This window comes from Apodemus sylvaticus, chromosome 18 (genome assembly GCF_947179515.1).
Source record: "Apodemus sylvaticus chromosome 18, mApoSyl1.1, whole genome shotgun sequence".
Taxonomy (NCBI): domain Eukaryota; kingdom Metazoa; phylum Chordata; class Mammalia; order Rodentia; family Muridae; genus Apodemus; species Apodemus sylvaticus.
The window spans coordinates 19,905,607-19,933,578 of NC_067489.1; the positions used below are offsets into that span (position 1 = coordinate 19,905,607).

The window sequence follows — 27,972 nt, forward strand, 5'->3', positions numbered from 1 at the left end:
AAAAAAAAAAGTATCGGAAGCATCCGGCCAGGGATCAACCAAGAAAGTGAGTCGGTAATCTGTATTCCCACATGGCTCCTGCCTTGGCCTCCTTGTCTTCAGTCAATCTGGAAGTGAACGCCAAATAAACCTTTTCCTCCCTCAAGTTGCTGTTTATGCAACAGTGTTTCATTGCAGCAACAGAATGAAACTAGAATTCTGCTCCACTAGAGGACTGGAATTCAGTTCTTAAACCACATCTGGTAGCTCTCAAGTCCAGCGCTGGTGTATCCAACTCCCCCTTCTGGTGTCTGTAAGCATCTGCAGGTACCTGCAGAGGTATACACATACACACACACACACACACACACACACACACAAATAAATAAATAAATAATAATAAAATAAATACTTTAAAAGTACCATAAAATCAAAAGGAGCTGTGAATACTTAAGAAAACTGGTTCGCAGGAATGATAAAATCATCTTTAACTCTAGCCCTATTCAATTGGAAGATTCTCAGGGTCATGTGACACCTAGCCACCAGCTCCCCACTCTACTTCAGCCTACCCATGATCCTGTTCATTTTTTTAAAGATCCCTTTAATTCTGAATTGATATGTATGTATGAAAACATGGCTGCTGGTGCCTGCGGAGGCTTCAAGGGAAAGTCGTAGTGTTACAGGTCCTCCTTGTGTGCTGGGTCCTCACAGAGAATAGTGAATGTTCTTAACTGCTGACCCACCTCTCTGTCCTCTCGAAAACAGCATGTTACAGGCAAAGAACACTGCTCTCATTGAATAACAACGTGCATTTCAGGGCCAACTTCCAAAAGAGCAAACAGTCACACACCGGCCTCTCTACTCAAGGTAGTGGTCACTTCCCTTGGGATTATGTAAGAGATCATTGTGGCTGGCCTGTAATGATAGCATGTTTGACGCAGGTGAGAGGACAGACAGACTGACCACAGGAATCAGACCTTTGTCAGTGTACCAGAATTTCACAATGTGCAGGTCAATGGCGTCACGAGGCAGGCAGGGTGGGGGGGGGGAGGAATAACACAGTGTGGAAACTGAAGTTGCAAGCAAATCACTAACACAGAACATCTTGGATTCACACGTGCACTTGGTAAAGGAGGAGAAAGAAAACAATGCTCTAATTACACAATGCCAATACCCACTACGTATTCTTGACTACTGAGAGAACTTTAGCTGAAAACCCCCCTCAAGTCTTGTTTGGAGTCAGTACAACCAATATTTGACACTGAGGAAAAACAAACATAGATTTGGATTTCTGTAAAACTATGTGAAAGAAAATGGGGAATTTGCATTGGTGAAATAGTGGTTATAACAATGTTCGAAGGGGGACAGTTTCTTTCACGTGTGTCTTTTCTTTGGAAAAATTTATGACATTCTCAAAAATGAGGGAAGGAAAGTCAGATCCCATGTGTATTTTATGAACCTTAAATGTATATTTTTAAAGGATAAAATACAATGACAAAATAATTGTGGATGCATCAACAGTAGGAAACAGTATGCAATAACTGGGGGGGGGGAACCTCTGCTCTCATATATTTTTAGAACAAATTTGGCTTTAGGTAACATAAACAATCTGTGTATGAAAAGATATCTAGAAGTAGGAAAGGCCCAGGTCAGCCATGTCTGGGTCAGAGTTTCCAGATTGCCTTTTCCCTGGTGATTCTAAGACAGCTGGTACTCCCACATTGCAAGTAGCATTATCCATGTAAGAAGGGGCCATTCTCAGACACCGTCTTTTCATCAGAGGGAAACATATCTCTCCTCTCCGACAGCTCACTGTCAGACTTCACGATGTGTTCCATTGGCCCAGAACTGGGATTCATGTCCTCTTTCAACAACAATGATAATGTTTACAATAATAACGAATGGTGGACAGAATAGAATTACTCACAACTCACGTAGAACAGGGCCCAGCAAACTCCTGAAAAGGACTGGCTAGCAAACGTCGGAGACTTTTCAGGACAGGCTGTCTGTACCGTGTGCTTGCAGCCCTGCCAGCACAGCACCTAGCACACCGCAGATAAGCAAGCACAGCTGTGTGCTGGCAGGACGCAACCTTTGCATGTGGAAATCCCATCCCATATGCGTTAGATTGCTTCTGTGTGTGTGGTGTGTGTGTGTGTGTGTGTGTGTGTGTGTGTGTGTAGTGAATGTGTGTGTGTGTGGTGTGTGTGTGTGGTGTGTGGTGTGTGTGTAGTGAATGTGTGGTGTGTGTGTGTGTGTGTGGTGTGTGTGTGTGTGGTGTGTGGTGTGAGTGTATGGTGTATGTGTGTGAGTGTGTGGTGTGTGTGTATGTGGTGTGTGTGGAGTGTGTGTGGTGTGTGTGTGTGGTGTGTGGTGTGAGTATGTGTAGTGTGTGTGGTGTGTGTGTGTGTGTGTGTGGTGTGTGTGTGTATGTGGAGTGAGTGTATGTGGTGTGTCTGTAGAATGTGTGTGCTGTGTGTGTGTGTGTGTATGTGTGTGTGTGTGTGAGGTGTATGGTGTGAGTGTGTGGTGCGTGTGTGTGTGTGTGTGTGTGTGTGTGTGTGTGTGTGTATGGTGTGTGTGTATGTGGTATGAGTGTATGTGTATATATACCAAAAGCCAATGTGGTTGCATTTACAAGTCAGAGTCCATGTCAAAGTTTGCATCAACTCGGCAAAAGCTATGATATCATATAATTTTTACTTCCCACGTTATGTTATTTTTCAAGTTCTTCAACTATTTAAAGCCAGATTTAAAAAAGAAAGCATTTAGAACAGCTAATAGAACAGATTTGGCTAGCAGGCCTGTCTGTCAAGCAGGTTTAGAGTAGGGGTGCTTTGTTCCCTTAGGAGGGCCCCACTTTTCACTAAGATAAAAGCTTCTTAAAAAGAGAAGAGACAGCAAGGCTTCCAGAAGTTTTCTAGCAGCAATCTCCTTTACTCAAAAAGACTTTACGTGACCCAGGTATTTAGGGAGGTAAAACATATGTACAAATCAAACATTTACTTATAATAAGCCATAACTTTGTTTTAAAATAATTCTTTGGTGTGCATAGAATTTTAGTATTTATAAAAGACAGGCACATGTTTACATAAGAATGAGATGCACGTGCATATTTATTATTACATAAGGAATTAAGTCGTAGCTAAATACTTGATACTGAGGAGCACAGAGCATTGCTGACTTACTTGACTCCTCTTGGGGAGCGTCTTCAGATGCTCCCACCGTTTGTCCAGGGTGTTTCCTTTGCTCCCCTGCTCTGTCTGGTATTTCTCGGATGTGGCACTCAGGTACCAACCAGTATGCAGCCATGCCTTCTGCTCCAGCTGCACAAGCAACTCGTGTGAAAGAATTCCAGCATCTCATCCAGCTGGCTCTGGGTTTTTGGTCATTTGGAAGAGGACATCTCTGAATTCCAAGGAGCCCTGATTATCGATGGCCAGATCCCCCATGTTTACCGAGTCACTGCAAAGGCCTTTGGCAGCGGGAGTCACACTTACAGGGGGCTTTCTAGTGCTATTCCACATGGTGATGATGAAGATGTGGAGGCTGCCGTTGAACTGACTCGTCATCTGCAGACACCTTCTGAAAGTTGGTGTGTCTCCTGTGAGTGTGGCAGCAACGTGGTCCTGAGTCCTGCCTGAGTCCCAGAACCATATGCCTGTATAATAGTAAGAGGGGAAAGCTAGCTGAATAAGTAGAAACAAGCAGCCTTCTTGGATAGATTTGCTCTTCTATTCTGTTGTCTACAGATGGAGTGTGACCATGTGTGTCACTTTCCTGCCTCTGTGACTTCCCCACAAAATGGACTGCAGCCTGAAATTGTAAGCCAAATAAACCCCTTCCTCCCTTAAGTTGCCTTTGCTCACGGTGCTTGTCTTAGTTTCATTCTGTTATTATGATAAAATAGCATCGGCTTAGAGGGCTCATTAGCACAGATCAGTGGTTTCAGTTCATGGACTTTGGGCTCAGTCCTTTGGAGGCCTGTGGTGGGACGGTCATCGCGGTGGGGTGGGACGGTCATCGCGGTGGGGTAGGATGGGACAGTCATCGCGGTGGGGTGGGACGGTCATCGAGGTGGGGTGGGGTGTAGAGGGAAGCTTCTCACCTCATGGTGGCCCGGAGAGCAACGAGAGCAAACATTCCCTCACCGAGGTCAAAGCCCCAGTGGACAGCAAAGACAGAGGACCTGCACCCACATGGTGGCTCACAACAGTTCATAATTCCAGTTCCAGAGGAACCAGTGCCCTCTTCTGACATCTGCAGGCACCAGGAATGCACTTTGCATGGACATACACAAAAGCAAAACCTTCATATACACGCCATAAAACAAATTAATCTTTTTTTTGGGGGGGGGGAGGTTCGAGACAGGGTTTCTCTTTATAGCCCTGGCTGTCCTGGAACTCACTCTGGAGACCAGGCTGGCCTTGAACTCAACTCAGAAATCCTCCTGCCTCTGTCTCTCAAGTGCTGGGATTAAAGGCGTGTGCCACCACTGCCCGGCCCAAATTAATCTATTTTTAAGCACACACTCCAATGCCCTAACTTCCCCCCTTTAAGCCCAACCTCCCAAAAGGTCCACCGTGTCACAATAAGCTATTTTCTTGGAACAAAGCCTTCAACATGTGTGCCTACGAAAGACATTCAGGATGCAAATCATAGCCAATCTGGTAACACATACCTTGTAATCCCAGGGTGCCAATATAATCCTACCTTCACGACCAGCTTCAACTCCAAAGTGAGACTTTATGTCAAAAAATAAGAAACAAAACAACACCCTTACAGATCGCATCCCAAGAGGGTGAGGGATGCAATATCAGGTGTCAGAGGAATCCCACAGCAGGATATGTTATATAAGAAATATGGCCCCTTTCAATTGGTGTATTCCTTGGAGCTCTTAACTATCAACAGTAAATAACTCTATTTGCTGAGGCTTAAGAAGGTCTTTGATTAAAGGAACACTTTAACTTTTCTGATGGCTTTGATAGATGGAAGCTTAGGACTCCATGAACATTTTCCTTAAACGAGCCCCCCCCCCCATCCCACCACAAGCTGGTCTGCCCCAGAAGCCCCTGCCGTAGCTCTGTAGAGCTCTGTACGTTAGTCTGTGCCACTGTGTTTTTGTTCTTCCAAAGCTGGGCATGATCCTCACCACGTTTGCATGATAAATCATCCCATGCCATCATTTCCCAAGGACAGGGTTTTTGGTTTTTTTTTTTTTTTAAAGATTTATTATTATATGTAAGTACACTGTAGGTGTCCTCAGACACACCAGAAGAGGGCATCAGGTCTCATCACGAATGGGTGTGAGCCACCATGTAGTTGCTGGGATTTGAACTCAGGACCTTCACAAGAACAGTCAGTGCTTTTAACCGTTGAGCCATCTCTCCAGCCCCCAAAGATTTTGAGGACAGGTTTTGAGGGGCAGCTATGACACCACAGTCTTGGTCTCTACCTTAGCCATCTCTACACAGAAGCAAGCAAGTTTGGGTTTTGCTTTCTCCCTTCCACATGCAGGACTCACTTTAGTGTTAAGAAAGGCCCCCGAGACAGAGAGGGAGTTTAAACCATGCTGAGCAGCTATTGGTAAACTCTAAACTGGTCAGAGAAATGGACAAGGGGAAAGGCAGGGATCTGCGTACCATCAGGGTACCTGGGTTGACTCCTGGAGCTTGGTTTGAGCTTGTCTCTTCAGTGTGGTTTGGCTGGAGGCCACAGGAGGGAGCTCAGGATCCTGACTGACTTAGATTGTTGAGTAGTAGCCACCTGCTCAACTCTCGTGACCTTGTGACTCCAACAAGGGCCGCTTGTGACTGAACCTATTCCATGTCTTGCTTGAGGCTTTCACCATTTCCGTCAGAATGAGTCATGACAATCAATGTGATAGATTACACCAGGATTTACAGAGCTCTCTGTCTGTCCGTCTGTCTGTCTGTCTGTCTCTCTTCTCCATGCCTACTCCCCCTCAGCCTGCTTTGTACCTGGTACACCTACATTCGATGATTCTCTAACAGGTGTGTCCAATCTGAGACCAACAGGCTACATGCATCCCAGGATAGCTCAGGATGTGATCCAAAAAAAAATTGTCAGTGACAACATCATGTCACAGTGCCAAAATGCTGGACACACCTACAAGTCTCCTTGCTTTAAAAAAAAATAAAAGTACTTAATTACTACTCATTGAGCCCCCATACATACCTATGACGATGCTTTTACTTAAATTTAACACCAGGACTACTTGGAATATGTTAATAAGCACTGTTTGAGGAACAGAGTTAGCAGTAATCTTTGTCACAGTAAAATATTGATAGACAAGCCGAGTGTATTAGCACACACTGGAGACACAAGTACGGGGGTGATGGGGCAGGAGGGCCTGCCCTTCTTATCAGCACTTTGACAAAAACAAAACAAAACACCGCACATATCTTTTACACTACAAGATCAGTCATCCAAAATAAAAGTTACAAGAAAATGTATAAATTCTCAAAAGAAGAATATCCATACAATCACAGTTAAAAAGTTAAATTTTTTTACTTATAATAGGTCCCATTGGATTAGAACGGGTTGTGAGAGTGTCGTAGCAATCTATTGTCTCCTTTGGATTTCCCTAGCCATTGTTTACCATCACAGATCAGGCCACCAGACCCATCCATTCAGTCAGGAAATTGCAATTCACCCCGAGCTGCCAAGGGTTAGCAGCCATCAGATTGGGCTTTTGTTTGTACCTTCACTACTACTCAGGAGGTGTGACACAATCAACCACTGTTGACTGTCACTCTGCAGTCCCAAATCTACAGCGCTTAAATCTTTTCCTTTTCTCATGTATTTTGATTACAATAGCGGAGACACAAAGACTACCTATGTCTTTTGTAGGAAATCCCCTCTGTGAAGACAAGAAAAGCCTGAGCTTTCACAACGCCCAGGCAGGTTGAATATATTAGCTATTTAATGTATGGTTTAAAATTGTATTTCCTATTTAATAGCAAAAAACCCGTAGGAGCCTGTTAAGTGTGTTTCCCAGTTCTCTAGAGGAACAAAACTGATATATGTAATGTATTAGAATGGCTTACAGGCTGTGGTCTGGCCAGCCATGGCTGCTTTCTGACAGAAAGGCTAAGGATCTGGCAGTCAGTCATCCATGAGGCTAGATGTCTCAGCAGTTTCAGTCTGGCGCCGGAGTCAAAGGAAAGTCCCAGAGAGCTGCTGCTCTTCAGTCCTCGTTAGAATTTTGAAGAAGTAGGTTGTCTCTGGGTGTGCGCAGAAGCCTGTACATCACATGCAATGCGTGCAGATTCTATGAATGCCAGAAGAGGTCATTGAATTCCCAGGAACTGCAGTTACAAAAGGTTGTGAGTTCAGGGAATCAAACCTGGGTCCTCTGAAGAGCAGTACTCTCAACCACTAAGCCCCTGACAACCTCTTTTATAACATCATACATCCCCTGGCCGTCAATTCTACTTTATAGTTTCTGTAGCACTAAGCATGTTAGGTATGTTCATTTCCTCATTTGTTTGTTGGTATGACCACTTCACTGCTACCTGCAGTCGTAAGCTAACGAGAGCAAGAACTTTATGCTTTTCACTGACAATCTCTTTGTGGTAGCTCTAAACAATGTGTGACAGCTTAATCTCCACATAGCGAATGAATTTTAAAGTCCAGACTCTCTATTGTATTCATCACACCTAGTCACAACCGGAGCTGAGCAGCAGCAGCTTGTAGCTTTGGTTTGTGGCTTGGGGGCAGGACACACACAGAACCATTTCATCATCTCCATAAAGTCTATGAAATGTAATTGATCAAGAGCAGTAGCTGGTACACTGTGGCAGTCAGAGAACGTCTGTAGAAGGAAGTTTTCCATCGACTCTAATCACGGGAAATGGTGGCACCAAGAGACACACTCCATTGTGGGAAAGCACTCCAATTTCCCCTGGTAATCTGCAGCAATCATTCCTTCTAACACTGTTTTTCCTTTCTTTGACTGTTGGCTTAAAGCAGTGGTTCTAAACCTGTGGGTCATGATGGAAGTCACATATAATATAGCCTGCATATCAGATATTTATATTATGATTCATAATTAGTAAAATTAGTTATGAAATAGCAATTGAATTATTTTATAGTTGGGGATGATCACAGCACAAGGAATGGTATTAAAGGGTCTCATCATTAGGAAAGTTGAAGACCACTGGTTTAAGGGCATCAGAAGCCCCCAAGTGGCTGGGGGATGTCTGAGCTTCCAGGCCAATGGGATGTTTCTTGAAACATTTAATATTTCCAAAGGTGTCATTTTAATAGGTAGTAAGCTGTTTAGAGGACTCAAATTCATATGCAATATATATCTATCAGGCCTTACTATATGACTGCAATATTTGTATTTGAATCTTCATATGTATTTTATTTGGGCATGCCAAAATAAGTTTAACACATAATAAAAATGAATTTTATTTTTAGTATTTGGGGGGTGGGTCGAGACTTCAAGACAGGGTTTCTCTGTGTAGCCCTGGCTGTCCTGGTCTACAGAGTCCTGGTCACTCTGAAGACCAGGTTGGCCTTGAACTCAAAAATATGCCTGCCTCTGCCTCCCAAGTGTCAGGATTAAAGGCGCCGCCACTGCCCAGCTAAAAATGAATTTTAAAAAGTAACCAAAGTGGCCACAGTTTTCTTTAAAAAAATCTTTTGGGCACAAAAAGTATGGAAACAACCAAAAATATTGAAGATAATTATCGTAGACCCATGACATAATTACATGAAATTAAGTGTACCCAGTTGAGAAAAAAACAAAAGACAGGAAGTTTCTTTCTTTAGGGTGTAAGGAATGCTGAGTAACACAAAGGGTTAAAAGGCAACATTTGCCATATAGACTCACAGAGGTTATATGTTTTCTCTGTCCATCTGTCTGTCTGTCTGTCCCTTTCTCTCTAAATGGCTGAGTGGGGAGTGATTTGTCCTTTTTTTTTATAAAAACATGTTTGTTTGTTTGTTTGTTTGTTTGTTTATTAATGTCCCAGACTGTTTTCTAACAAGTAATTTGGGCGTCATAATTTACACCAAGTCAGGTCTGGCCACCCTTCCATAATGAGACTATTAAAAGAACCAAATTAAAAGTAGAAAGAAAGAAAAGATGTATTTAATGTGCTCACATTGGGAAGGGAGAACAGAGATCCAGAAAATGTCTCAAGTCCACCTTTAGGGTCCTGAAGTAAATCAAAGTCTAAACAGAAGGACATGCACATCCCAGCAGTCCTCAGGCTGTGGGCACACTCACCATTAACTGAGTTTTAGCTTCCCCCATAAGGTGGTTTGATAAGATGTTAGCGCTGTCTGAAATCCCTTTCCAGAAGACAAGTTACTCCTCTAGCTAGTGCATTTTCTGTCTCCCATCATGAGATTCCAAAGGAAAACCCATTCTTAGGTTCCATTATTTCAACAGTTTGAGAGACATAAATGTCACAAATATCATTTTATCTGCCAGACCCCAGTGACATGGGAGGATCGGGTTTTATAAAGATGTTTTCCTCAGAAAATCCCTGAGAAAATAACACTAAATGGTTTGGACTCAATGCGTCCATGCAGGTACTCAGTTTCCATTCAGAGATCCATCCAGTGCCATAATTGCCCATGTTAAAAACAAACAAAAACCCTGAATGCTCATCTTAAATGGAATAAGAGATATTTTATTCTGGAGCCACTTTGATAGACAGATCTTGATTAACCCAAATTTCACATTCAAACATGGAAGCAGTTTCATTACACTTTTGCGGTTTTACAGAACGAGGTAAATTATAAATCAAGACAAGGTTAAAATACATTGGTGGGTATATCAGAGAAGTAGGTACCGCAAGATGGGGAAGCTTTTCTATAGGTGTATAGGCCTAAGATTCAAAAGGTTAGTTCCAACACAGAGGTGGCAAGGAATGGGTGTCAGGGTTGAGGTGGTGCTAGAACCAGCCCAAAATAAGGTAATTAAATTAATTTCTGGACCTGCAACATTCCAATCTCTCCAGAGAACTGCGGTTCTAATCAGCCGACCAATCTCTACAACCACAGCATCTTTCCAGTTCTCATCCACAGTCCCCATAAAAGGCTCCAGCAACAATCACGACCCCTTAGTATTTTCCCTCATGTGCACCCATCAATATTGACAGCAAGTTCATCGTTAATTTGCACTATCGCTTGACACGAATAAAGTTATCTTGCTTATTCTGCCAATCCGTGGGATTGCTTACTTTGAATTCATCAGAAAAGAGGTGAGAACTTGGAAACGCCTAGCTCAGACCTTGACCAGGAGTAACTGTAAGAGGGATAACCTCTGCGGACCTGTCCTTCGCCACTCACGGAAGGGCAGGACAGGGAGTTCTGTCAGTTCTCTATTGCTCCAATCAGTTGTTTATCCTGTTCACTTTCTTCGATCGGCATCTTTATGGAACCTTGATATCGACTCCACCCAATGAGAAAACCGCTGGATCAAGCCAGCCAAAGATCTCGGAACATAATAATCTGTCTCTGTTTCCTGCGGGAATCCTAAAGGAGAGGAACGGTGCAGGCGGAAAACATCCCGGGGGACAATTTTGGCAGAGGGACGAACTAGTTCAGTTGTGCCCTTCTTTGAGACTGTGCTTCCGGTTGTGCTCTTGCTTGAGTTTGTTTTTACACGATGCTCCACCGAATTCCGGCATTTGTGCGTCCTCGCCCTTTCTCGGGCCTCCCTTTGTCCTGTGGAAACCTGGAAGTCGTGGTGGCTGAGCTACCTGCGGCTCGGTCCGGAGCTGTCAGGTAAGGCAATTCAGAGCTGTTGGCGCCGCCCGTCTTCCAGGGCTCCCTTCCCCGCTCCTTGACATGCAGCGGTACTTTTTCCAGCCTGGGGTTGATACTGTAGCCGTAGGCTCTTACAAGCAGTTGTTTTAAGTGTGGCCAAAAAGAAATCATAAAAGACAAGGCAGCTTGTCCGATGACATGAGTGTGGCAAACAGTCTGCCTTGTCTCTTGTCCTGTGGTCTTTCTGCTGCACGCCTACCCCTCATCTCGCTTGGTGTTATTTCTCTTTGTGCAAACTCCAAAAGAGAGGTCGTTTTCTTTCACTTTCTATGCTTCCCAAGAATTTTTGATGGCCTCGTTAATGTGTCCCTCCTTTATTCCTTACTGCATTACTTAAAGTGTACTTATGTTACTTACTCATGTTGAGCTCCTAATAAAACAATCATGCCATTCCGGACAGTAGTATACTTCCATCAAGGAGGTAATTCAAGTATAGTGAAGATAGCATAGGTAAGCACAGAGTTCATTCTCTCAACAAATAACTATAGGAGAGCAAATAGAGACATCTCAAAGTTGTAAGAGGTTCATGATATTCTTCTGGGCTCTCCTGTTCTCAGCATCAGCTTCAGTGTTGAAGCAAGATAGCAGTAGAGATGAAAAGACTCCGTGAAGGAGTCTGCACAAAACAGAGTAAACCGAATGTGACATGATAAAGTAATAGAGTGACCAAAAGGAGCAACTGTTTCTGTTGATTGCCTAGAGAATTGACAGAAGTCTTAGTCAGGGTTTCTATTCCTGCACAAACATCATGACCAAGGAGCAAGTTGGGGAGGAAAGGGTTTATTAAGCTTACAGCTCCACATTGCTGTTCATCACCAAAGGAAGTCAAGACTGGAACTCAAGCAGGTCAGGAAGCAGGAGCTGATGCAGAGGCCATGGAGGGATGTTACTTACTGGCTTGCTTCCCCTGGCTTGCTCAGCTTGCTTTCTTATAGCGCCCAGGACTACCAGCCCAGGGATGGCACCACTAACAAGGGCTCTCCCACCCTTGATCACTAATTGAGAAAATACCTTACAGCTGGATCTCATGGAGGCATTTCCTCAACTGAAACTCTTCTCTGATAACTCCAGCCTGTGTCAAGTTGACACACAAAACCAGCCAATGCAATGTTTCAGAAAGATTCTAAAATATCTCAGCATTTTAAAGATGCAAAATGAATTTTTATTGTAGGAGCCTACACTGTGAAGGGTAAAAAATGTGAAGTTAGTCTCTGAGGAAAGCCATGTGGTAGTTTTAGTTTGATGTTAGGGATTTGAATTTAGGGTTTTATGCTTGCTAGACAAATAATCTGCTACTCACACAAGCTTAGGGGAAGCTCATGAGATATTCTCAAAAGAAAAGAAGCTCATATGAGCATTTAGGAAAATAGTTTTATTATTTTATGTTAGGGAGCATTTGTGGTTTTCCTGTAATACAGGTTATTTTTCATAGTGTCACAGCACTCCTGAAAGGCGACATTGTACTAAAGGTTATATGTGTGACTTACTTTACTGATTTTCATGTGTCAATGTACCTTCAACATCAACTTTCAGAAATAAAATAATAACTGTTTCCAAAATTGAATTGTACCATATTGATATCATGAGAGTTCTGTGAATTAGTCATGACAATACTTCCCTTTGTAACTTATTTTTCACTCTGAAGTAACCTCAGGCATGTTCATAAGCAAATTATATAGTTTCAAAGTTTGGGGGAAATTTTTGCATTAGAGTGCAAACCTGGGGCTGCTACTTACTAACTGACAATCTGATACATATTAATAACAAAGTATTAATAATGTATTATAATAATGCATTATTAATAATATGTAATTCAGAAAACAAATTGCAGCTGAATTACCTTGGGTTTTAGTTAAAATGCAAATTTCCTAGCTCCATTCCAGATGTGAAAACTGGAAACTTCATGAATTAACTTCCTACACACTGCAGCAGTTCAGAAGTCCTAAATCCTTTGGAGCAGTACTTCTGTTTTTTGTAAAATGAGAATGTATTTTTGTAAAATCGTAAGGATTAAGTAACATAGTTACTCAAAAGAAGTCTTCTAACTAGTGGTGCCAGCATCACTTGGGAACTTGTTTAAAATGTAAAATTTTTAGTTCCTTCTTGAAGGTACTAAGTCAGAATTACGTTGTGGGACCAAAGAATCTATGTTTTACATGTAGGATAGATAATTTCTGTGTGTTTTAAAGACTCAGAAACAGTACCGTAGCCATTAACGTCTTAAAGGTAGAAACTATTTACTGGGCCTACTATGACTGCTCACCACACCACATGGTAAACCAACTGAGTCATAGGACAGGGTGTTGGAAGCAACTGTAGTTGAAAAGCCAGGTAATGAAGATGGTGGGTAAAAGTATTTTTTATTCGCTGAGGTAATTGTCATCTTGGATGCTTACTGCCTCCATGTGCTGACCTAAGCCTAGTCCTGGAAGCTTCTGGCCACTGTACAGTCTTATCTAGGCCTAGAATGGAGTTGATTTTATTTGATTTTTATGCGTCCTAGGCATAAGACAACTTTGGTCACCAAAGATTCTCAAAGAGTCTCAATCTTCACCAAAGGTTCTCAAAGAGACTTTGGACTTTTAAACAGTGCAGAAACCTTAGTAAAAGACTTACGGACTTTGATTTAAAAATTGGACTAAATATACTTTGCATTATGATATGGCCATGAGCCTGTAGGGGCGGGGGAGTGGAATATAGTAGTTTAGAATGAGAATCTCCCTCAGAGGCCCAAATATTTGAAGACTTGGTCCCCAGTCAGCTGCACTGTTTGGGGAGGCAGTACGTCACTGGGGGTGGGCTTTGGGAGTTAAAGGTCTACGCCACTTGCAGTTTAGTCTCTCTGCCTTGTCCTGCACTTGAGGCTGTCACTGCTCAGCCTCCTGGGCCTGCGGCATGCTGCCTCTTCTGTGACATGTCTTTGTCTGATGGCTGTTCTCCCTCTGGAGTCTTCAGTCCAAATCACTTCCGTCTTCCATTTAGTGCTTTTAGTCATTGTATTTTGTCTTAGCCACAGGAAAGTCACATCACCCAGCAGGGTCACTCCTGTGGTTTTCAGTTTCTTTATCTGTAAGAGGAGGATAATGCTGATCTTTGAAGTTGATGTGGGTGTGAAAAATTGCACATGAGTTTTGTCCAGGCGAGGTCCAGAGTATGTGCTAACACAAGATGAATGGCTTCCGCATGGTTGTTAATAATAGTGGGAAACAAAAGGAAATGGAGAGGGATTCCGTGAAATCCTTTCACATGGAGAAGCAGGTTTTTCTGTTACTACTTTATTATTTTTGAATTATATTTTTCTGCTCTTCCTTAATGTGTCAATTCAGGACAGAAAATAATATCCAAAGACATTTTTGCACTAGCAGATGGATCTGCAGCAAGAAAGATGACCAGTCTGTTCCAGCCAAGGAAATTTCCCAGAAGGCAGCAGAGAGCCAAGGCAGGGGGAAGGAGACTCTGAAGAAAGACCTGCTGGACGTTCTTAAGGACATGAAAGTTGAACTGAACACAGTAAACGTGAAAACAACAAAGCCACACGGCAGAAAACTTCCTGCCAGCCTGGAGACGACCGTTGGCAGGCTCCAGAAGGCTCAGGGAGATCCTCCCAAGAAGAGGTAGGTTGGTCCCAGTTGGAATGTTCTCTGAGACTAATGTATGGTGTTCCAATACGCCTTTTCCTCTAGTAAACAATCTATTAAATTATGGTACTCAAGAGACACTGAGAATATGAAGCAGCAGAAGTAGAGGGTCTCTAAAGTTCCTTTAAGGGTGTGTGTGTGTGTGTGTGTGTTATATTTAAGGGACAAGACAGTATTTGTAGTCCAGCATGGTGGCATCTATTCCTCTACTCTCAGCACTTGGGAACCAGAAACAGAGTATTGTGAATTCCAGGCCAGTCAGGTTACATAGGGGACCTTATCTCAGAAAAACAATAACAAAAAATCAAAAATACACATACATATATAAGTCCTTTTCATGGGCTACATTTTGGCATACATATCTGTAACCCCAAACTCAGGCTGAAGCTTGGGGTACACAGGGAAGAGTCTCAAAGACAGCAACAGGTAAGAGGGAAAGGCTTTAAGAAAACCTAGATGTATTTGATTTGTTCTTGTAAATGTGCAATTGAAATAATTTAAATGACTGAAATGAGAGAAACCATTTGAAAGGTTCAGTAAGGTCATTTTAATGTGATATTTTTATTGAATCTTTGAGAATTTCATTTGTGAGCACAATGTATTTGTCTCCTGAACCTCTCCCTAACTCCTCCTAGATCCATCCTTATCTCCCCATGCCCTCCTAAACTCACGCCCTATTTTATAATAACCCGTGGAGTCCAGTTTATGTGGTCCGTACACTCTCGGGAGTGAGGCACTCCACTGGAGCCTGGCCAGCGTACCAAGGGCGACACCCTTCCTCCGGCAGCCGGCAGTAGCTTCTCACAGGCTCAGGAGCCCTTGGTGCTGGGATGCTGGCTGCTTCTGTGTGCAGGTGCCCATAGCTGCTGTGAGGTGAGGAGGGCAGTGTCCTGTCCTGTCCCAAGGATGCCGTTTGACTCTGTCCGGTCCTTCCCAACCTCTGCTCTTCGCAGTCGTTTCACCCGCCCTCCAGTGGCCCCTGCACTTTCTTAGCAGAGGGTGGTGGTAGAGACGGCCACTTTGTGGCTGCCCACTCTACAGAGGCTTTCTCTGCATATTGACCAATTGTCTTTGTGCTAACCTCCTTCCATTCATAAAGAAACTCTCTAATGAGGTTTGGAAGCTGTATTAGTCTATGGCTATAAAGATGTACATTTAGACAGCAGTTTGTTATTGTGTCCCTTTAGCAAAATAATAATACTAAGGTCAACCTTGGGACCTATAAGCTGTCAGCTGTGGGTCCTTGGCTAGATTTACAGCACCAGGAAGAGGCCTTAAATCCTATCAGAAGACAATTGGTTACATCACTGTCGCATCTATGATGCGACAGGTTCACAGACTTCACAGACTACTGATTATCCCCTCAGTACCCTACGTAGCCCCTTCCACTACTGTGAGTCATCAGGGAGGGGACCTCCTAGTCAGTATTACTTGGTTTCCTGATGTCCTGAGACCCAGCTGTGTAGCCATAAGGTCGACCCATCCAGTTCTGTTGAGCACCCGAGAGCAGGGGCACGGCCATATTGTTTTGAGGTTCACCAGGAGACTCCTGCAATAAGGTATTTCTAAAATTGTTTTCCAGTCAGATATGAAGAAGACAATTACGAAATGTAGATTGCTTTATAAGCCCTTTAAGGGTTTTGCTCTACTTTTCTACTTAGTTTTTTAATTTTTATTTTACTGTGTGTGTATATAAGAATGCAAGGTATGCTATGCCTTCCCAAGAACGTGGAGGACAGGGGAAAATTGGCTTTGGAGTCGGTTCTTTACTTCCGCTGTGTTTCTGAGGTAGGGTCTTCCTTATTTCTGCCTCTGTGCTAGTTATTGGCCTTCGAGCTTTTGGCCAATACTCCTGTCCCCTCTCACTGGCCCTAGGAATGCTGGGATTGCTGATATACGTAGTCACATCCAGCCTTTTCATAGGTTCAGGAAACCAAATTCACGTCATCCGGTCAGAACATCAAGAACTTTTACCTCCTGAACCATCTCCCTGGACTCTACTTTTCTGCATTGTTTTTGGGTTTTTTTTGTTTTTTGTTTTTTTGGGGGGTTTTTTTTGTATTTGGTTTTTTTGAGACAGGGTTTCTCTGTGTAGCCCTGGCTGTCCTGGAACTCACTCTGTAGACCGGGCTGGCCTTGAACAGAAATTCACCTGCCTCTGCCTCCCAGAGTGCTGGGATTACAGGCGTGCGCCACCACCACCCGGCTTTCTGCATTAAAAAACAATAAATTATAATTATTTTGATTTTAGTAATTTTGGGGGACTTTTTGAAAAAATGTCGCATGTAGCCCACACTGGCCTCAAACTTACTTCGTAACAGAAGTTTGATCTCCTGCCTCTTCCTCCTGCATGATGGGCATGTGCAGTGTACTTTACTACCTTCTACTCTAAGGGCCTGGAGTTAGAATAGAAGGATTGGACTATGTAACATCAATGTGCTGTGTTAAAGATACACCTGGGAACCTTCTGAACCTGGTCCCAGAGGAGGCTATGGGCAAGCGTGGAGAATGGGGTGCACTTATTCTGAGTTTGAAGAAAAGCTTCTTATAATAATTTTATTTACCTGCTGGCACTTTACTTTTTATTTTGAGAGAGCAGCTCACTCTCTCATAGTTACCCAGGCTAGCCTTGCAATCACTTTGTAGCCCAAACACAGCAAGCACTGTCTCGGCTTCCTGAGTAATCTGCACTGAGATAGAGGCCTACACCTGAGCAGGTGTCCCTCCCTCCTTTCTCCCATGTCTGTCTCAGAATCCAGGGTCTGCACGTTTGACTTAGTCTTAGTATTTGCCTCGGGATGCTCTGTAACAGTTGCTCCATACATGACTGGACTTCCCTCCCTCCCTCTATATTCAGAGCTCACTAATATGGCTATGATGGCTGCATTACAGATTGCCCTGAAACACACTCATAAAATAACCATTTTCATACTCACAGAGTGTGGGCCAGCAGAGAAGACTCGTTTCGGCGGCATGATGTCTGAGGCTGTGGAAGTCTCTGAAGCCATCTGAAGTTCACTTTGCCCTCAGACTCACTCATAGGTTGATGTTGGCTATCAGCTCAGACCTTAGCTGATGCTAGAAGCAGAAATATCTACGTGAGCTGATTGGTTGTTTTAGCATTTTTACCGACTGGAGGCTGGGGCCAGGGACTCAAGAGAATTTAAGCAGAGGGAAGGTTTTGTTTTTTTTAATGATCTAGCATTGAAGTTAGGTTGACTGATGCATGCCATCCATTCACATTGATGTATATGTATTTGCTTTCTTTATAAAATCACAGAAACTGCTTTAAAAAAAAAAAACAAAAAAACAAAAAAACAAAACCTGGGGCTAGAGAGATGGCTCAGCAGTTAAGAGCACTGACTGCTCTTCCTGAGGTCCTGAGTTCAAATCCCAGCAACCACATGGTGGCTCACAACCATCTGTAAAGGTATCTGATGCCCTCTTCTGGTGTGTCTGAAGACAACTACAGTGTACTCATATAAATAAAATAAATCTAAAAAAAAAAACAAACCCTGCTCGGCCCTTTACCTGAGGGCCCAGCTCAGGCTTACAGCAAGTGCTTTCTCCCACTCAGACAGTGGCCTGGTCCACACCCAGAGTTTACTCGTGTTCTGGGGATGGAACTCGGTTCTCAGAGGTGTGGCAAGCACTTACTTCACTGACAGAAGGGTGTCCATAACTCTCAGTTCTTTGTCCTGAGACAGGCTCTCCCTCTGTGGCCTGGGCTAGCCCTGAACTTGTGGTGCTCTTACCTTAGCTTCTGAGTACAGAGATTATAGTGTGAAACACCGTGCCTGGCCGCCCATGGGTGTGTGTCAGCAGGTATGCATGAACTCAGTTTCTAGATTACCAGTGTCTAAACAAGATGTTTTTATATGTGAGGTGTGTATAATGGATATATGTAATTCTAGTAGGCCTGTGGCTGAGGTTGAGGATTGTAAGTTATAGGCCAGCCTACTGAGACCCTGTTCAAAACAAAAAACAAACAACAAAACCACCAAGAAAATAGTGTTGACTATTTGAAAACTCTTGCTTTTGTCAGAAACTGAATGCTTTCTGAATGGGTTTTCCTCCCCATCTCTTTTCTCTACACTGGTGATGTGCTAACCAAGTCTGCTTTTCCTTCATTTCGTTTTCCTTTTTAGAAACGAGTTCCTGAGTCCTGAGTTGGTGGCAGCGGCGTCAGCTGTGGCAGACTCTCTACCTTTCGACAAGCAGACGACCAAGTCAGAGCTGCTCAGGCAGCTGCAGCAGCACGAGGAGGAGTCGAGGGCTCAGAAGGATAGAGAGAAGCGCAGGATCAGGTCAGTGGGTCAGTGGGGCAGCAGTGCGGCTCAGGGCCATTTCACTGGGCAGGCCAATGGCACACATTTGGTTTACACATAAATCCCCCTCACGGGCCAACGAGATAGCACCGAAGGAAAAGGTGCTTCCTGCCAGGCCTGGTGACCTCATCCCTCCACGCCCTCAGGACTGAGGGAGAGATCTAACCCCACGAGCTGTCTGCCGACCTACACACACACACACACACACACACACACACTCCCTCCCTCCCTCCCTCCCTCCCTCCCTCCCTCCCTCCCTCCCTCATAACGATACAATGTAAAACATCTGCCCCACACCAGCAAGTACCTTTAACTGCTCCTGTTTGAGTGAACCGAATGGCTTAGCTTTTCTTTTAGGAAGTTGCAGAGATTTTTACCCCGAGAGAAAAATGACAAAAGCAGTGGTGTTATTTAAAAAGGAAATTAAAGTAAGTAATTGAGTGTCTTAGTCAGGGTTTCTATTCCTACACAAACATCATGACCAAGAAGCAAGTTGGGGAGGAAAGGATTTATTGAGCTTACACTTCTACATTGCTGTTCATCACCAAAGGAAGTCAGGCCTGGAACTCAAGCAGGTCAGGAAGCAGGAGCTGATGCAGAGGCCATGGAGGGATGTTCGTTACTGGCTTCCTTCCCCTGGCTTGCTCAGCCTGCTCTCTTATAGAACCCAAGACTATAACCACCCACAAGGGGCCCTCCCCACTTGATCACTAATTGAGAAAATGCCCCACAGCTGGATCTCATGGAGGCATTTCCTCAAGGGAGGCTCTGTTTTCTGTGATAACTCCAGCTTGTGTCAAGTTGACACACAAAACCAATCAGTACATTAAGTAAGCTGGTTTCTCTGAGAAAATTAGTTTTTCTCAATCAAACAGTCTGCCAGGTTTGCTCACAGTATGCTGTCTCCTTTTTGTTAGGTTTGAACTGAGCTTTTCATCATCCTCTTCCTTTAAGAAACGATTTTAGATGTTTGTGTTGAAGTGTACATATCTGTGCCGTGTGTGTGTGTGTGTGTGTGTGTGTGTGTGTGTGTGTGTGCGCACGCGCGCTCGCGCGCAGGAACCTGCAGAGTCAGGAGAAGGTATTGTACCTCTCCTGTACTCTGGAGCTAGAGTTGTAGAGGTTTGAGTTGCCATGTGGGTGCTGGGAACTGAAGAGCCCAGGTCTCCTTTGAAAGCAGCAAGTATTCCGAACTGCTGAGCCATTTCTCCAGCCCCACGCTGGGACCTTTTCATCTGTTAATGTCTGCCCCGTTGTGCTGCTGGCTGCCCGGAAGCCTTGGGGAGTGGCGAGCTTCACTCTGGAGGACGGTCTGAGTCTCCTGTTCCCTGGGGAGCACTCCGAGGATCAAAAGAGTAGACTACCCAGACTGTCACATGATGCATTCTGTAGGACAGCACATAGGGCTCATTTTCAACTTTATTGTAACCGGCAGTGTAAGTCTAGGTACAAGTATACTGGTTTGTTCTTTCCTGTCAGTATCTATGGATAGTAATAATTTTTGTAACTGACATTTTCATCTTTCAAATAAAAATTTCTTAAGAGTATTTTTTAAAAACTTGGAGACACGCACCTTACTGCCCTTGTCATCTAAGCTGTGAGCGTGTGGCTTTATTTACTCATAAGTAAGCCGTATGCTCTCCGTGCGCTCCAGTGCAGCCAATCCCTCATGTCCTGACCTTGTTATTCCAGCTTCACTCACATCATATCAAATATGAAAGTCGCCAGATCTGCTTCCGAGAGAGGTAGTAGGAGACCACAGCACCAGATTCAGTTTGACGAAGGAATGGACAGTTCTTTTGACCAGGAGAAGACAACCGATTTTAAAAGAAGGTATTCGGGCTTTGTAATCTACCGGGTTTTGTCTGTGTAGATTTTTTTTTAATTCTCATTGTAATCTTAATTTATTCTGCATATTATTACTGATAGATCCATGATCACTGTGGATACCTAGTTATGGTTTCTATTGCTGTGATAAAGTACCATGACCAAAAGCAACTTGGGGAGGTAAGGATTTATTTCATCTTACACTTCCAAGTTACAGAATCACTGAGAGAAGTCAGGGCAAGAAGTGAAGCAGACACCATGGAGGAACGCTGCTTCCTGGCTTGGTCACCCTGCCTTGCTCAGTTTGCTCTGTTACTCAGCTCAGGACCACTTGTCCAGGGCAGCACAGCCACAGTGAACTGGGCCCTCCACAAAATGCACCGAGCTTTGCCCACTGGCCAGTCTGGCTAGGGCATTTTCTCAATTAAGGTTCCTCTTCCAAAATGGCTGTAGCTTGGATAGTGTTGACTAAAACTAGCCAGCACAGGTATCTTCTCTGAAATGCTACCTGAAACTTATCACTTAATAAGTTATCTTATAGGTATGCATATTAGTGCATGTGGGGGTCCCTGCAGGCAGTCATCTGCAAAGGGGTAAAAAGGAAAACCTGGTACAGAGTAAGCCTGGAGCAGACTTTGGGGACTGACGCCAGGCAGCTCACTGTTACATATGGAGAACACAGGACACTTTGGGAAAAGGTCTCCAGGCAACAGTCAGTCTAATTCCAGGTGCACAATAAAGTTTAAGGTGTGACTACATAGAAACTCGGTTCCAAAGTACATGTGATCACAAAGGTGTGTTCTGTAGCTACAAGTCCTGGAATCTAGTGTGGTCTCTGACTGATAGTAGAAGTCAGCAGGCCATAAAGTACTTGTGACATCGGCCCTAAGGATGGGTAATGGTCTGGGGAGGACAGAGTCTGGGATAAGCATTCTGGGGAATTTGGGTGAGCTCTTCCTCTATAGCAAAAGGTAGGTGGTGTCAACCTCTACAAATAGTAAACAGGTCATTAACAAAATCTACTCTCGACTTTCCATATGAAATGCGGGTATTTGATTTCATCTCCTGCACTGAGGAGACACCCCTGTGTGACTAACATCCCTGGGTCTCTTGGTGTTTCTCTGTGAGTGTGAGGCCCTTCGTGCCCACAGCAGATGCAGTTTGCAGTATTGGATGTACAGGCATGCCCAGGCTGAACTGGAGCTTATTGTGCCCTTTCCTGGAGAGGGATTTTCTAGGTTTAACAGTGCCACATTTATCAATACCATGAGCCAGACTGAGTTTCAACTCTTTTCCCACACTGGATAATGATCCTTTCGTTGAGAATAAGTTGTGCTATCCAAATTTTGAACAAATGAGTTTTTAAGAAGCATTATCTTTTCGTTCTGGAGGTCTATAACACTGAGCATCTATATGCCCTTTGCATGCATGGTTATGGTTCCTTTTCTTCATACCTTAAGAAAAATAATTGGGTAAAAAGGCCAGGAATGGCGGCTTGCACCTGTAATTCAACACAGAGGAGGCTGAAGCAGGAGGATCACAGTGAGTTTCAGGCCACTCTGAATTTTACAGTGAGTTCCAATTCAGCCAAGGCTATTGTGAGACCATCCCAAAAATAATAAGACCAGCCCAGTGGTGCATACCTGTAATCCCAGAACTTGGGCAGTGTAAGCAATTGGCTCTTGAGTTGACCTAGCCTGGTCTATCTAGTAAAACTCTATCTGGCCGGAAGGGGGTGACACATGCCTGTAATACCAGCACTTGGGAGGCAGAGGCAGGCGGATTTCTGAGTTCGAGGCCTGCCTGGTCTACAGAGTGAGTTCCAGGACACCCAGAACTACACAGAGAAACCCTGTCTCGAAAAAACAAAATCAAACAAAAACAAAAAAAGAAAACCCAACTCTGTCTAAGAAAACACAAAATGAACTTAGGTTTTAATGATCATAAAAGTCCCCATATTGCCTTAAAGTGGTAAATTGTAGTTCTTTGAATATGCTAATAAGACAACTTATCCAAAGAGTTTATTTGGGCTTATAGTGCCATCATAACAGGGCAGAGGCATGGCAGCCGGGGCAGGAAGCTGAGGGGTCACAAGTTGAATGGCAAAGCCCCAAACTGTGAGAAGGAACTGAAAGTGGGGGCAAGCCATTGGTGCTCGGAGCCAGCCCCCAGTGACATGCGTCCTCTAGGAAGGCTGCACCACGTTCCCAAACAGCGCCACCAGCTGGGCATCAAGCGATAAAATACAGCAGCCGTGGGGACCATTCCCATTCAGGCCGCCACGGGTGCTGTGGCTCAGCAAACACAGACCTAAAAGAGCAGCACAAGAGAAACCTTTAAAAAGTAAGAGAGGGGCAGAGGACGGTGTGCTAGAGGGTGACAGGGAGGACAGAGAGAGGTTACAGAGGGAGCCAGGTTCTCCCTAATGGGACTGAACAGGAGTTAAGCTGCAGGTTGATTGCTTCATGAAGTACAGCCTCTTATCTGTGTCTTCTTCTAGCATTAGAATGCATAGGTAAACTTTTCACTGTTTTCTGTCCCCAGTAACAAGTGTTTGCTCTACCAGCTTGTTTTTGCATATTTTTATAACCTTCTACAACACTGAGTTTTCTATAACTTTCAGTTGAGTATTTTGAAAATTAAACTTAGCTGGTTTGTTGTGTTATGAAGCAAAAAATCAAGGGCATATTTCTTCTTCCGAGTCCTGAAATCATGGCAGTGCAGCTTAAAATGCCTGATGTGGTCAGCATGATTCTCTGTGATTGATTGTCTCCTGCACATTTTTGCCTTAAGCAGTCTTTGTTAACATTTTACAAATATAACATACTAAGATGTGTTTTTTTTTAAATGTTTTTATCTTAGGAAATCTTTATTCAAGGGGAAAAGACTTTCGATTTTTGATGCTAAGGCGTTTGCCGGTGAAGCACCTGAACCAGGTTTGTAAAGTCGAGAACAACCCTTCTCCAAGTGGAGAAGCATTCTGTCTTTCAGAAAAGGCCCTGGTGTCTTGGTAGTGTAACAGTTGGGTATTTGCAATTTTATATTTCTTCCTGTCATTGTCCTGGATCTTGCTTACGAATAAAGCTGCTGCTTTGGGTAATGCTCCCCCCATCTGTGGGACCCTGGGGGATCAGTGCTGCCAGGCGAACTGTGGACAAACTGACTGCTGCTCTTGGTTAGGACTCTTCACCCACCCGACATTTTCAGTGCAGCACACTGCTGTAGCATAGGTCACTACCGGTGGCGGCTGCTTTTGAGCAGCTTACTACCCAGAGTAGGAGAGAACTCACATGTATTTGTGAGGTTAAATACTCTCTTTTCCTTCTGGGTCATTGGCTGCTTGTCAGTCTTTTAAAAGGCTAACTCTTCACTTTATTGATTCTTAATATTGTTTTTTTTTTTGTTCATTTCTGAACTATTAATATTAGCTCTGATTTTGATTATCTCTTCCCATCTATTTTTTGGGATGTTGTTGGTTTTCCAGTGCCTTTGGGTGCATCATTAAGTTGTTAGAGACCTCAAAACTTTTTATGTAAGTACTTAGTTCTCTATTTCTCTGGACTGGCTTCAGTGTGTCCTGTGTTTTCACTACCATTCACCTCTAGGAGTTTTTTGATTTCCTTTTTGATGTCTTCCATGACCCGGCTCTGGATGTGTAGCCCGTGGTTTAGTCTCCATCTGTTTACATGATTTCTGCAGTTAAACAGCTTTACCCTGTGGTGGTCAGCAGGGTGAAGGGTGGCATTTCACTTGTTCCATATTTTTTGAGATTGGTGTCCTAATATATATTAGGACACAAACACACTGTACTTTGAAGAAGTTGCTTCTGAGAATTCTTCAGTCTGTGGGTGGAATGCTCTCTAGATATCTGTAGGTCCATCTGACATATGATGCTGAACTCCAGAGTGTCTGGATGATCACTCTGTTGGTGAGAGTAGGGTATTGAAACTGCACGCCGCCTCTGTGCCAGCGCCACTCTGTGGTTGTAGATCTAACTCACGGTCTTTCTGCTAATCATCATCATCATCATCACCACCCATACTTTTATATTCGTTGCAGTTTTAGCTCTTGGTAGCTTTTCTTTATAAACGAAATCTGAATATCAAGGTCAGAAAATGTGTATCAATATACAGTTGATCATAACATTTTAAAATTAATTTTCACTGCATTTCTATCCACTTTGTGTTTCTGTCTGTCTGTGCAAGTGTGGGTTTGGGTGTGGAGGTCAGGGAGACCTTTAGGAGGTTGCTCCTTCTACCGTGTAGACGCTGGGGTTCACACTTGTGTAGTGAGGCTTGGTGGCCAGTGCCTTGACCCACTGAGCTAGTAATTACTTTTTAAAGAAATAATTTAAAGAAATAAAGAAATTCTCCTTCACTTTTTTCTTTTAATGCCGTAGAAGCACCGCCTTCTCTTTGGGAGATAGAATTTGCTAAGCAACTGGCCAAGGTAAACGAGCAGCCCTTTGCCAATGGATTTGAGGAGATGATACAGTGGACCAAGGAGGGCAAGCTGTGGGAGTTCCCAGTCAACAATGAAGCAGGTGAGCGTGACGTCAGCAGCTCGCAACAGTCACTGCTGGAGGTTCTGTGGGAGAGGGGAGAGAGGTGCTCAGATCTCAGAACACTGTGATGTCTGAGAAGAAATCTAGCATGTTACTTTACATTGTTTTAAAGATGGCTAGAATTTAGTTCAACTCTATTTATTTGATAGTAAAAAAAAAAAAAAAGGAGTAAAATCTTCGGGCTTGGGGCTGCGGTTCAGTCAGGAGAGTGTCTGTCTAGTACACGTGAAGTCCCCACGGTGCCCAGTCACGGCTCGCCTCCACACACACTCTCCACAGCAGCCTGGAGGCACTCCCTCAGTCCTCACACCGCGTCTGGAAACTGACGCTCACAGTCACACTTTTTGTTAAACTGCTGGCCAAGCTCCGTCTCTGTCATCTCACAGTTTGTGCTTCAACTGTGCCGTGATGCAGCATCGATGTCAGCTTTACGGTCAGGCTTCACAGTCTCAGTTATGCTACCTTTTTATTTTATTCCCCAGGTTTGGATGATGACGGTTCAGAATTCCATGAGCATATATTTTTGGATAAGTACCTGGAGGATTTCCCCAAGCAAGGACCAATTCGCCTGTTCATGGAGCTGGTGACCTGCGGCCTTTCCAAAAACCCATATCTGAGTGTTAAACAGAAGGCCGAGCACATAGAGTGGTTTAGAAATTACTTTAATGAAAAGAGAGATATTCTCAAAGAAAATAACATAACGTTCACCTAACATCAAGGAGAAAACATTTTATTTAAACTGTTGAAGATGTATATCATATAGCTAAATAGAAATTCTATCAAAATTCCCCTGTGTTGATCATTGGACCTGACATGACTAACATGACTGTGAAATTACTTTTAACCCGAAGTGCATTCTTATTCTCTATCTGAGAATTAGTGATATGTCTAAGACAGTGCTGAGTTTTTCATTAGTGACTAAGCTGCTTTGAGGTATGATTGTTAGTGGTAAGGCCAACTAACGTCAAAACCCTGTGAATTAGTTTATCTTAACTATAACAAAATACCAGGCTCAGGCTAATGTTATAAAGGAAAAAAAAAAGCTTATTTAACACAGTGTAATGCAAACTTTGGTAAGGCTTCATCACAAATGCAAAAGCGTGCACAGGAGGACAGCGTTCACAGCTGTGAACATGGCTCCCTCCCACACTGCTTCCGGACCCTCCTACCTTCACGCCCGTCCCCTCACTGAGTCCAAATAGCGCTGGCTACAGGCGGATGCAAGACCCACGTGTTAAGGACTCCATGCCTCCCACAATCGGGACCAACCCAGAATGCAGGAAGCAGACAGCTGATTCTTTAGCCCCAGCTGACCAGAACCACGGATTCCTAACTCCGATGGCCTGGTAGTGTGTTTGCTTCCCTCTGGAACCTCACAGGGCAGGCCTCCATCCTCTGCCCTGCTCTCAACAGTCTCATCTCCCAAGCTCCCACACAACAGCTCACTGAGCTCTCCACACCAAGGACTTGTGTAACCCAAAGTTCCTAAGCCCTTCCACGGTCCTCCCCAAACCAACACGGTCAGGTCAGTCACAGCAACGCTCCACTCCTGACACCCTTGTCTTAGGGTTTCTGTGATCAAACACCATGGCCAAAGCAACTGTGGCAGGCAAGGGCTTGTCTGGCTTACACTTCCGTATCACAGTTCATCACTGAAGCCGGGACAGGAGCCGTGGAGGAGTGCTGCTGACTTGAGCTCCGGGGCTTGCTCAGCCTGCTTTTTCAGAGAACTCGGGACCACCAGCCTAGGGACGGCCCCGCCCACGAAGGGCTGGACCCGTCCCATCAATCACTAATTGAGAAACCGCCCCCCAGGCTTGTGTGCAGCCACTCTTGAGGAGGCCTTTTCCTAGTTGAGGTTCCCTCCTCTCAGATGACTTGAGCTTGTGTCAAGGTGACATAGAACCAGCCGGCACAGATGGGATTTGTGCTTTCCTCCTGAGACAGTGCAGCTTCTGCAACAGACAGAGAGCCCAAAGGTAATCGGACAAGCCTCCTTTTCCTTAGGCCTCTGGCTCCTCCCACTCCAGCTCCTCCCACCCCTGCTCCAGCCCACGATTACTCTTTATCTTCCTCTTAAACTTCTGCCTTCTCTTTTAAATGTTTCACAGAGCTCTTCCTGGATGTAATCGTTGTCATCACGAGGTCTCCATTAGGGCAAAGGCTGACCTAGGGAGGTCCCTAGCTGGGCCCAGTCTGCAGTCATCTAACTCAGTGTCTAATTAATTGCTTTCAAAAAGCTTCTCCAGGAGCTCATGGCCATAATCACACAATCCACTGTAGACAGTCAAGTTAAAATATCCCTCTTCCGGCTCAGCAGTTAAGAGCACTGACTGCTCTTCCAGAGGTCCTGAGTTCAATTCCCAGCAACCACATGGTGGCTCATAGCCATCTGTAATGGGATCCGATGCCCTCTTCTGGTGTGTCTGAAGACAGCTACAATGTACTCACATAAGATAAATAAATAATTTTTAAAAGACTATTTTCTTTAAAAAAACAAAACAAAACAAAAAAACAGGCTTATGCTGTTTGTAGTAGCCTTAGAGACCACTGAAGATGGGCTCCTTTCTCACAGATTTTGAACCCCACCTCCTGATTCTATGGTAACACTAGAATGAGAAGTGCATTTCATTGTTTCATATATATACATGAAAATACATATATATAGTTTTTCAAGACAGACTTCTTCTAAGACTACAGGGACTGGAACATGACAGCCATGCGAGGAGGCATGTCTGTGTCATCACACAGAAGTGCTCAGACATGGCTAGCATGTGAACAGGGTAGCTTGTGCCACCACATCGCAGTGCTTGGGCGTGACCTG

General features: G+C 44.1%; 1 protein-coding gene across 3 annotated transcripts; it reads left to right on the forward strand.

Moving 5' to 3' along the window:
* The first annotated feature begins 10,559 nt into the window (after nucleotides 1-10,559).
* On the forward strand, nucleotides 10,560-25,935 carry Mrps31 (mitochondrial ribosomal protein S31). Of its 3 annotated transcripts, none has more exons than XM_052162514.1 (7): nucleotides 10,560-10,749; nucleotides 14,118-14,405; nucleotides 18,578-18,736; nucleotides 20,450-20,590; nucleotides 23,447-23,520; nucleotides 24,984-25,127; nucleotides 25,631-25,935. In XM_052162514.1, the coding sequence occupies exons 1-7, from the start codon at nucleotides 10,631-10,633 to the stop codon at nucleotides 25,858-25,860; spliced, it is 1,155 nt and encodes a 384-aa protein (XP_052018474.1). In that variant the 5' UTR covers nucleotides 10,560-10,630; the 3' UTR covers nucleotides 25,861-25,935. The 3 variants fall into 3 exon arrangements, with proteins under 3 accessions (XP_052018474.1, XP_052018476.1, XP_052018477.1); XM_052162516.1 differs by having other exon boundaries at nucleotides 14,154-14,405; XM_052162517.1 differs by having other exon boundaries at nucleotides 14,157-14,405.
* Nucleotides 25,936-27,972: the final 2,037 nt, after the last annotated feature.

Bases quoted from the DNA above. Each gene is read 5' to 3' on its own strand.
- Mrps31 (XM_052162514.1), top strand. From the start codon at position 10,631: ATGCTCCACCGAATTCCGGCATTTGTGCGTCCTCGCCCTTTCTCGGGC. The intron at 18,737-20,449 runs GTCAGTGGGTCA...TTGTTATTCCAG, and splicing joins AGAGAGAAGCGCAGGATCAG to CTTCACTCACATCATATCAA. The intron at 20,591-23,446 runs GTATTCGGGCTT...TTTTTATCTTAG, and splicing joins ACAACCGATTTTAAAAGAAG to GAAATCTTTATTCAAGGGGA.